This window comes from Mastomys coucha, chromosome X (assembly GCF_008632895.1).
Source record: "Mastomys coucha isolate ucsf_1 chromosome X, UCSF_Mcou_1, whole genome shotgun sequence".
Classification (NCBI taxonomy): Eukaryota; Metazoa; Chordata; class Mammalia; order Rodentia; family Muridae; genus Mastomys; species Mastomys coucha.
The window spans coordinates 4,368,412-4,380,398 of record NC_045030.1 but is presented as its reverse complement, the minus strand read 5'-3'; the positions used below and the strand labels follow the sequence as shown (position 1 = coordinate 4,380,398).

At 38.2% G+C, this 11,987-nt stretch overlaps 1 protein-coding gene across 2 annotated transcripts in view; it reads left to right on the top strand.

Moving 5' to 3' along the window:
- Positions 1 to 3,846, top strand: part of Srpx (sushi repeat containing protein X-linked) — a 75,760-nt gene extending 71,914 nt beyond the window's left edge. For both annotated transcript variants that reach the window (XM_031340891.1, XM_031340829.1), the window contains one exon: positions 3,306 to 3,846. In XM_031340891.1, coding sequence (XP_031196751.1) covers positions 3,306 to 3,489 — 184 coding nt within the window. In that variant the 3' untranslated portion in view covers positions 3,490 to 3,846. The remainder of the gene's footprint in view (positions 1 to 3,305) is intronic.
- Positions 3,847 to 11,987: the final 8,141 nt, after the last annotated feature.

Below are 11,987 nucleotides of genomic sequence, written 5' to 3'. Positions count from 1 at the left end.
TTGTGGAGAAAGAGGAACATTGCTTCATTGCTGGTGGGATTGCAAGCTGGTACAACTACTCTGGAAATTAGTTTGGCAGTTCCTCCGGAAGTTGGACATAATTCTACCAGAGGACCCAGCTATTCCACTCCTAGGCATATACCCAGAAGATGCTCCAACATGTAATAAGGGCACATGCTCCACCATGTTCATAGCAGCCTTATTTATAATAACCAGAAATTGTAAACAACCCAAATATCCCTCAACAGAGGAATGGATATGGAAAATGCAGTACATCTACACAATGGAGTACTACTTAGCTATTAAAAACAATGAATTTATAAAATTCTTAGGGAAATGGATAGATCTGGAGAATATCATCCTGAGTGAGGTAATCCAGTCACAAAAGAACACCCATGGTATGCACTCTCTGATAAGTGGATATTAGCCCAGAAGATCAGAATACACAAAGTACAATCCACAAACCACAAGAAACTCAAGAAGAAGGAAGACCAAAATGTGGACACTTCATTCCTCTTAAAAGGGGGAATAAAATACCCATGGAAGGAGTTGCAGAAACTAACTATGGAGCAGAGACTGAAGGAAGGGCACTCCAGACTGATATAGCTGTCTCCTGAGAGGCTCTGACAGATTTCTGAGTTCGAGGCCAGCCTGGTCTACAGAGTGAGTTCCAGGACAGCTGCTTAAATGAATTTTGTCGTGGTTCTCAAATTTTAGCCTACATCATAATTTTCTGCAGGGTGAAATTTTTGTTCTTTTGCTTGCTCCCTATGTTTTTGGATTTGGTAGGTCTAAGATAGGTCTTAAGAGTTCATATGACTGGCAAGTTACCTGGGAACCACATTTCAAGAACTACTTGCTTAGTGTTTTATCAAGGTGCCAATAAAAGTTTGCAGAGCAACTTCTAACCATCACGTATTGAATTCCACATCTGGCTGCAGTTATTTTCATAAGACATTCCAGAGGGGCACAAAATAGTTGGCAGATGATGTTGTACTATTTTTCTGCTTTAATTACATCAAAAAGGAAGGGCCATGATTTACTCAATGACTAGGAAAAAGGAAGTAAGACAAAGTGAATCAGTATGCATGGATAGTCTGAAAATTCTCTAGTCTGGTTAGAGTACCAATTTCAAATACTTGTTAGCCATGGAGATAGAATTGAAGAGAATCAACAGAAATGAAAGGCTGGGTGCCTGCTGTATCCAGGTTACCACCTATCTTATTCTTTGCCTCCATTTCTTTTCTACTTGAATGTGTAAGCTAAGTCATGCCCTACTTAGAGTTATTTTCTGTCATAAGGATGACAGGGACCAAGAAGAACATCACTTTCATAATGATATTATTCTCAGACTTCCCAGGAAGGTAATTCAGAAAGAATTACAATCTGATGCTAGTCATCGTGTAGCTCAGAAATACTGCCAACCTCATCACTCATGGCAAAAAGCACAATCTGTGAGGTGCCCTGTCACTTGTCTCTGAGATGTCTGTAGAGTCTCAGCTCCAGCCAGACCCATTCCTGTTGCTGGTGTGGCCATTTCTCATGTTCCATGGTGGTTGTCTTTTTTGTAAATAGGTATATTTTCTGTGTTAGCTAATGTACAACAGTCACAAAGAACATGTAGAATAGCCTCCAGGCTGTTATCATTCTGGCCTCATAAATGTTATAGAATCATTTGTTGCATTGTTTCATCTAGTATCCTACCTACAAGCTCCAGCCACAGCATCCCTTGCCCCCTTTTTCCTTCCTGCTCTCCTTAGTTTCTCACTCCTCTACTTTCCTGGGCAGCCCTTGAGGTTGAACTTACCTGCGGCACTTAGACAGTGGCCGCCTGGTGGAGGCAGTGTAATCATCTTCTAGTCACTAGACAGGGATTAGCAAATCAACCTTCCACTGGGAAAAATATTAAGTATTCCTCCCTTTCATGAAACTGCTTTTTAATATGTATATTCAGTTTTTTATTTTATGCAATGATATTTTTATTAGTTTTTTTCAAGTTAGCATAAAAATGAGCAGGTTTCCTTATGGTATTTTCATACATGTATGTTATTATATATTCTTCTAATTCATCCCTACCTCTCACTGGCCTACCCACCTCACCACCTTTGTTTGTTTGTTGTTTCTTTCTTATGTTTTCTTTCTTTCTTTCTTTCTTTCTTTCTTTCTTTCTTTCTTTCTTTCTTTCTTTCTTTCTATCTGTCCCTCCCCCCTTTGTAAACCAGTCTTGCCTCAAATGCACAGATATCTACATTCCTTTGCCTTCCAAGTGCTGGGATTAAAGGCATGCACTACCACTGCCCAGCTCATTTTTATGCAATAAAAAAAAACACACACACAAACAGCCTCAGAACCATTCATGATAGGAAAACTTACACTTTAAATTCAGACAGCAGTGCATGTTCTGCCTATTATATAACCTGGAGACATTCCAATAGGAATAAAATCCAGGAGAGGAGATTGGGTGGCCTCATTATTCCCCTGGGCTTAGCTGTCTGTTTACTTTCCTCTTGGCTTTCTCATTTAAATATGCTGGTATTGATATAAAACATCTGCATAGATTAAATCCATACGTTGAAGTATAGAAAAAGGCAACACACAGTTGAAACCATACCTGACTATTTAAAAAAATTATTTGTTGTACAAATTATAGTCAAATCAGTAAAAGTGCCTGGGTGTAGACTTAACCCATACAGTTCTAATTGTACTCCTGAAATAGTCACTAAATAGGTCATCACAAATTTACCTTGTCCAGGCTTCCTCCACCTTGGATCTTTTGACAACTGAGGCTGGATTTGTTTGGCTATAAGGTTGTCCTGTACATTGTAGGATAAATATATCAACATATCTGGTATCGATCAGTAGTATCTAATCCCTTCTTATGACAACCAAACGTGTGTTCAGACTTGTCCAAATATCCCCTGCATGGTGAACAGTCTTGCTGATAATCATCACTGCTATAGTCCCCTTGTAGCCTGAGATCTTCCAGACCATAATAATGTAAAGTAGCGTTGCTCAGTCTTTCTTCTGAATACCAATTATCTGGAGATATTACTAATATTACATATTCTGATTTGTTAAGTAATGAGGTCAGACATGAGCAAGTGTTTTTCTGAGCAAGTCCACATGTGATGCTATGGGTCCAAGGTCCACACTTTGAATAGCTTGAGTGAGGGCATAAAAATGATTCAATCCTTCATGGCATTAAGCATTTCTGTGCATAGTATATTCATAGGGTTATGGTTTGTCCCTTAAAGTCTTGGGATTTAGGGTTGAACACAAACAAGTCTTCTTTTTGTTTCTTCCAGGCTGTTGCTTCGAATCCCACTCTACTCCTTCAGCATGGTTCTAGTGGATAAGCATGGCATGGATAAAGAACGTTATGTCTCCCTAGTGACACCCATGGCTCTCTTCAACCTCATTGACACTTTCCCCCTAAGAAAAGAAGAGATGATCCTGCAGGCTGAGATGGGCCAGACTTGCAACACCTGATGTGCTGTTACATTCTTGGCGGTTCCTCATCTCTTATAATATACTACAGTGCCCATGGGAAGGCCTTAAAAATACCTTTGATGTACAGATTTTCATTTGTAATTTTTAAAGTCTATTTTATTATGTGCTTTCTTTGCTCTTAAACATTGGCACAATGCTTTTTTAAACTTTGAACTGTTAAAAAAAAAAACCCTATGAATATATCTATTCTAACTCTCCCTTTAGTCCATTGTGGCTGATGAAATTAGAAGCTCTAGCCATGCCCATGCTCTCAGAATATTATTGAGTATGAAACAGGTTTTCCTTTTCTTTTATTGTTCATGTAAGTCTTTTGTTAATAAAATATTTTGAAGCAAACTTACTAAAATTCACCTTTAAAAAGGAATCAAGCACCAGGCTTATTTGCTTGCCATGATCAGTAGTTTTAAAACTGTGATTCTTTATCTTAAGAAAGGGAAACTACAGTCCTGGCAAGGGATCAACTGAGATGAGAGAGAGCTATGTTCCCAAGGGGGAGAATAGAAAATTGAAAATATTCTTCAATAGCAAATTGAAGATATTTTCTTTATTTACATTTCAAATGTTATTCCCTTTCCTGGTTTCCCTTCCGAAAATCCCCTATCCCATGCCCCTCCCCCTGCTTCTATGAGGGTTCTCCTCCACCTACCCACTCACCCACCCACCCACTCCAGCCTCCCTCTGGCATTTCCATATACTGGGGCATAGAACCTTCACAGTTACAGGATTCCATACTGAAATTGTGTAGACTTTTTCCCCAATGTACTATAAAAAGTATTTACAAATCACTTCCCTCATATGAGGTACTCTAAGTAATCCAGAGAGGTTTAAAATATACAAGGGGATGCACATAGATTACAGGTAAGTACTCTACCATTTTATATCACAAGTTGAGTGACTTTTGGAGCTCTGGAACCAATCATTCCTGAGTTTGTGAATGAAAAAGCATGATGGGCCAGTAGGACTGAATTCTTGACTGTACTCCACCCAGAGAGGTTGCAGTTCACCGGTTGTATATCAGATCCCTTTTCAGAGAGCTTTTCTTATGGGGCCTGCATTTGTATTTTTAAATGGCTGAGCCTAGAAAATTACACCTTGGGATTCAATAAACAATAGATTGTACTCTTAGGCAAATATTTCTGAACATTTCTGGTATCACATTGGCCTATAGTTTATTCTTAAACAAAATAGTGAAAATATAGAATGTCCATATTCCAACAAGTGCCTTAAAACAGGAGGTAAGGTGAACAATATTCTCATAGAAGATTAGACAGAGTAAACACCAACCCTTTAATAGATTTACATTCTATGTAGAAAAATTTATTTTTTCCTCTTTTATAGTAAAAACCACTCTAACTACTGCTTCATTCATATGTATCAAATTAAAGGAAAAAACACAAATGGAGGAGGAACGTCAAATGATAATGACCTTTACAAACTACCCCTGTGCCCATGGGCTAATAGCATGAAAGGAACTTACCTGATTATTCAAAGCACTCTTTCTGGTCACTTTGAATTATTGTGGCGTTTTGACTCCCACCCAAAATACACAGATTATTTGAAGATGAATGAATGCACACATGACCTGTGATGATTCAAAATTAAATGCTCTATAAGAAAACACAGGAAACACTTCAAAATTATCAATTGTTATTACTAGAATACAGGTTTCCAGAAAACATTTTTTTTTAAATAGACATTTCTAACTCCTTGAAAGAAAGAGCTATAGCTAGGGAGTTAGTTAGATCAGATCAATTGGTAAAGTGTTTGTTGTGTAAACTTGGGTACCTGAGTTCAACTTCCAGCATCCATGCAAAGAGTCACAATTCTTAACCTCTGGTTTCCACATATAAGGATACATAACTACATGTATACAATAACATATAGCATGAATCTACAAACACACACACACACACACACACACACATCCCTTACTTTTAGTTGTCACATGTTATCTCATGTACATGTGTTATGTGTGTATGTGTGAGAGTGTGTGTATATGTGAGAGAGAGAAAGAGGGGGGAGAGAGAACTAAACGACACAAAGGACACACTCTTGGGCATATGTATTCAGGAAAAAACTAGAAAGTTAAATGAGCTGATCAAATAGAAAACAGCATCTGCTCAGTAGATGACAGCTGAAATCCCAGTTGAGTTCCTTAAAGTTAGCAGGCCTGCTTAGAGCTTGTCATGACTCCCAGACCACACCTGCCTGTCTCAGCAATCAATTGCAAAGACTGTTTACAGAATCTGGGTCACCCCATCTGGCTTTTTTTTGAGACTTACCTCATCACTTTTCAGTTACTATGATTTTTCTGACTTCTTCATCTTTTAAAGTAGAAAGACTACACATTTTATATCTTCATTTAAGCCTCCTCTCGCCTCTAACCCCACACAGGTGAGTATTATAATTTGCCCTTAGGTAAAGCCCCCAAATCTGAAGTTTATCTGACTTCTTGTAAGTGATGACTATCTTCTAGTTTGCCTATCTTTTGATTGTCCTTAATCTTTTGAGAAGGTGTAATTTTTTACCCAATATGGTGATTATTTTATAGGAGACTAGTTAAATAGGAGTTTCCTAACCTTTATCAGAAAGATAGTGAATAGTGAACTAGAATATAGAGAAGCTCAGTAATTGGCACAGAACTACAGATTTGACCACTACAAGCCTTCAGCTGTTAGGTTTGCACATAGACTGCTGGATGAAGGAGAAGAAAGGCAGTAAAGTCTTTCAAAGCTTGTTGGACAAAGTCCAGGGTGTGGTTATCCAGATTGGTCCTTAATTATTGCAATTACATTACCCCTAAATTTAATGGCCTAAAGCAACAATCACTTTCTTATCCCACAATTTCTGTAGGCTAGAGTTTTTAGGGGACTTAGCTTGCCAAGTCTGTATGGAAGTCTCTGATGAAGCTGCAGTCACTTCATCTGCTGTGGCAGTCATCTGAACACTTGGCTGGGCTAGGGTGATTGACTTCCATGGTGGCTATCACATGACTGATTTTTGGAAGGTACCTCTGGTGTTACCCACGCGGACTTCATTACACTTGCCCACGTGGACTTCATTACACAGTGCTATATCATTTTCAGAATGTGACAGTTGGTTTCTTCTAGTGGAAATGACCCAAGTGATCAAAATAGAGGGAGGCTTTCCATGAACAAGGAAAGAGCTATGTACTACAAAGGAATGTGTAAAATTGGAATGGACTTGCTATTAAGTTTCAACTAAGAGATGTTAACCATTGAAAGGAAGGTCACCTCATAATCCTTCACAAACAGTGCCACTCCCTAGTGACTAAGCATTCAGATATATGAGGCTATGAGCTATTCTTTTTATTATTGTTATTACTATTTTCTCAAATATCCTTACCTCAGATTTCTGACCCTCCACCAGACTCATTCCTCCTCCATTTACTTTCAGTAAAATTGAGAAAGCCTCCCAGGCCTTATTCATATTCAACAGAATATGGCATAATAAGTTATAATAAGCTATCCTATCCTCCTATCAAAGCTAGATAAAGCTACTCAGTAGGAGAAAAATAGTTCCAATCTCAGGAAAAAGATTCAGATTGCTGTCATCTGACATTAACACTGTTGGGAATTCCACATGAATGCAAAATTACACAAGAACACATGTATGCAAAAGACGTAGGTCAGACCTCATGTTTGTGGCTTCAGTCTCTGTGAAGCCTTATGAGTGCTTTATATTTGATTCTGTGGGCTTTACTCTCCATGGTGTCTTGGAAACCTCTGGCTCCTATAGTCCTTCTTCTTCCTCCTCTTCTGCAGTGTTTCCTGGCTCTACCTAGTGCTTGGTTATGGATCTGCATCTGCCTCTCTGATGACAATTGGGTTAGACACAGATCTATGATAGGAGATATCATTTCATTGACAGCTTTTTCTAATAGTAATATTTTAATTAAATAAACAGATAAATTTGATTGATGATTAATTGCCTTGACTATTCATTTTGTGTGAAAATTGTTCTTTTTTGTTTCCAAGTTCAAATTATGCTTATATATTTTCAGCTTTTGATCTATAATGACTAAATATTTTCTTAATTAGCATATTGTTACTTACATTTTAAAAGTTTATTGTAGCATAACATTGCTATAATGGATTGCCAATATTTTACCGTGTCCAGTACTGGCCCTTATTTTATGATAACACATATTTTACTTCACCAATGATTCTCAAATAACTGGGATTATTTTTTATTTACTTTATATCCTAATCACTGATCCCTGCCACCAGTTCTTACCTCACATAATTTATCCTCATATTCCCCCATCCTCTTCTTCTCTGACAGGTTGGATTCCCCACCCCCATTGGGTATCCCTTACCCTGACACATCAAGTCTCTGCAGGGCTTGGCAGATCCTCTCACACTGAGGCCAGACAAGGCAGCCCAATTAGGAGAAGATATTCCACAGATAGGCAATAGCTTTATGAACAGCACCCACTACAGTTGTTGGGGGACCTATATGGAGAATTACCTGCTCAAACCTATATAAGCTCTATGGTTGGCGGTTCATTTTCTGAAAGCCGCTATGGGCTCAGGTTAGTTCATTCTGTATTTTCCTGTACAGTTCTTATCTACTTCAGGACCCTCAATCCTTTCCCCAACTCTTCCATAAGAGTCCCTGAGATCCATCCAATATTTGGCCATGGGTCTCTGCATCTGTTTCAGTCAGCTGCTGAGTAGAGCCTCTCAGAGGAGAGTTATGCTAATCTTCTACTTCAAAACATAACAGTATCATTAATAGTGTCAGGGATTACAGAATGTGTCTCAAGTTGGGCTAGTTGATGGACATCTCTCAGTCTCTGGTCCACCTTTGTCCCTGCATTTCTTGGAGATAAGATAAATTTTGAGTTGAAACTTTTATGGGTAGGTTGCTGTTCTTATCTCTCCAATGAGGTTCCTGCCTGGCTACAGGAGGTTGGCCTCTTAGGTTCGATAACCACACTTTGATGAGTCTCAGATAAGGTCATTCCTATTGATTCCTGGGAGCCTCCCCCATCATAGATTTCTGGTACATCCTCAAAATGCATGCCCTCCCTAACCTAACATGCTTCAGATTTCCATTCATTCTTCTGGCTTTCTGGCCCTCCCTCCTGTCTCTCCAAACACATGATCCTGAACCTCTCCCTTTGTTTACTTCCCCATTCCATCTCCCACCCAGTAACTTCCCTCCATCTGCTTCATATGAGTATTTCATTCCCCCTTCTAAGTGAGATGGACAGTAACCTGGAATTGTAGCCCACATAAAACTTTTTCTGTTGCTCTTTGTTGGGATAACTGCAACAGCAAAAGAAATGAAACAAGAACCAGAACCCAGGGGTAGCACTGGGAACATGCCAAAGGACAGCCTTAAGTACAGGAGTGGGAGTGCTTGTGCTCCTTCACTCATTAATATCTGATTAAAGGATTTTCATCAGCCCCAGGAAACTTCCCCTCCTGTAGTATTATTGTTTTCAATGTTCACAGGCAAAGCTTTCTCCATTAGTATGAGGGTTCTCCATCTCTAAGCCTGGAGGTCATGGAAAGTGGGTGTGATAACTATGAGGAGCCATATTTACTAGGAAATAAAGGTATGGCATGCTCAGGTGCAACCACAGGCACATGAAGGAACCAATTTATTGCCAGGAAAAAAGGCAGTATTGATTAAAACTATACCATCAAGCAGTAGGAAATGATTGAAACCCTCAGCACAAGTGTACAAAAGAAGATGACACAATCTTCTGCTGTCTGAAAAGACAGATCCACTCTCCAAGGAGATAAAAAAACCAAAAACAAAACCAGGCTTCCAAGTGAATTTGCAGGTATAAGTTAGGGAAATAAAATACACACAAAAGCACCAATACTTCCAAGAGTAAGCATAGAAAAGATATCTTGACTTGGCTAAATATAACTGCTTTGATAGGATGAAACATAAGCCTACATTTGCATAAGAGACTTGCTATTAACTGATACCCTTTTGATTGGTCCACACATATACCTTCATTTGAATACAATGCCTATGCCATCAGCAAAAGTAAGCAGTGTGTTGAATGGTGAAAATATGATCCTTCATTTGCATAGGAGAGATCTTGTTATTGCTATAAAATGAATAGTGATATTGGTCCAAACACATATATGAAATGCTTATTTCAGTCATTGATAAAATGGAGAATGGTTTCAGTAGTGAAGATTTAGTCCTTCATTTGCATAGTTATGCTATTCTGACTGGTTTAAAAGTGAGTTCTGTGATTGGTCCAAATATAAGTCTTTCTTGACATCTGTCAGTGATCAAATGGAGAGTGCCAGTGATTGGTGCAGAGTCCTTCATTGGCATTATAACTCTGTCGTGACTGGTTTAAAAGTGAGTGGCATGATTGATCCAAATACAAGCCTTCATTAGCATAAAATGCTCACTCCTAACAGTGATGAATACAAAATACTATGGTGCATACACAGTCCTTCATTTGCATAAGAATATGGGTTTAAACTAGTACAAAACACTCTTTGTAGTGGTCCAAACAAAAACCTTCATTTGAACATGATGCATATGTCATCAGTAACAGTAAATATAGCTGTGACTGATGAAAACATGGCCCTTCATTTGCAAATTAAGGCTATTGGGAATCGTTGAAAAATGAGTACAGTGATTGGTCCAAATACAAGCCTTCATTTAAATAAAATGCTTATTTCTGTCTGTGATTAAAGGAGGAATGCTATGATTGGTGCATACTCAGTCTGTCATTTCCATAGCAAAGTTAAATGGCCTTGATTTATTAACCATATTTTGGGGTAGAGGATATGACCTCAATAGTATAGGAAACGAAAGCTAAAACATACGCATGGGATCATATCCTATAGCCTGGGTTCACAAAAATATCAATACTCTGAAGAGCAAAGGAAATAAACAGCAAAGTAAGGAGATAGTCTAGGTGATGGAAGAAAGTATCTGCATCTAATAGGAGGTAAGTAACCAAGGCACATATGGAACTCAACTCAAATAGTAAAGCAGATAACCTTGTTAACCATTTGCAAAGTATTCCAAAGAAAACATGCAGATGTCAAGAGGCTTATGAATAGTGTTAAATATTATCAGTATTTAGGTAAGAACAAATTAAATTCACATGAAGTTAATGCTCAGAACTGTTGAAATAGCTCCTACTACAAAGATGACATTCACGAATGTCAAATGACATATACAGAAATGGGAAGAATTAGACATGGTTACTAGGATTATAAATTAATATAGCTGTCATACAAAGTACTATGGATGCTTATCAAAAATATAAAAAATAAAACTATTATATGATTCAACAGGTATAACTGTTAAAGGACAAGTACAGAAAAGGGAATAATTGCATGTTTGAAGGAATGCAATTTAATACAGGTGTCACACAAAGTAGCATGAATGCTTATCAAAAATATAAAAAAATAGGACTTCAACAATCCTCCTATTGGTTGTATGGCAAAAGGAAATAAAACTAGCAAGTCAAACAGACATTTTTACTCTCTCATTCATTGCTATGCTTTCCACAGTAGCTAATAATTCTAATCAGCCCACGTGTATATCAATGGGTGAATATGTAGTGGATATGTATTATATATGCACAACAGAAAAAAAAACTTTGTTATTTGTGTTTAACTGGATTGAGAAAGCAGTGTGAAGAAAATATGACAGGAACTGTGTACAATGTGCTTAGTAAGGTATGACCATGACTCTATAGGGAAGTGATAACAGGGAGTATGTAAATACAGTATCTTTTCTAGATTCCCTCAGAGGACCTTAAAACAGTAACTCATACCAATGTCTTCATTAAGAATATGGAGGAGAAAATAAAACATTTAAAATGTGTAACAAGTTCAATGTGGGGGACAACTTTTGCTCAGTCCCAGAGTGATAATTTGAACTGTCTGAACTGTCAATTTCATAAAATCTAGAATCACCTGGGAAGAGTTTCAGACAAGGAGTTATCTAGATTGGCCTGTGGGCATGTTTTATGGGAAACTACTTTGATTGTTGTCCTAGTTTGCTTTTTGTTGCTGTTTTACAGACACAAAAGCCAAAGGAAAGGCTTCATTTCCCTTTAGCTCACAGTCCATCATGAAGGGAGGCTAGGGGAGGAACTGAAGCAGGTATCCTAGAGGAACATAGCTTCCTGCTTGAAACCATGTCTTACTCAGCTTGTTGTTGTATACAAGCCAGGACCACCTGCTCCATGCCCCAGAGTGCCTTCAACCAGGCTGGATCAGACCTTTCTACCCAAGCACTAATCAAGAGAGTGCCTCATAGATTTGTTTACATGTCAAAGTGATCATAGTATTTTCTTGAGATTTCCTCTACCAAGATCCTAGCTTGAATTACCTTGACAAAAACATAAAACAAACACCAAAAGAGCTAACAGAAAATTTAATTTAGCTACCTCCAGAGAGCACGTTAAGCCAGAGACCCGGGCAGGATCCCCTGTTGTCTCTCGGGTGAGGTTC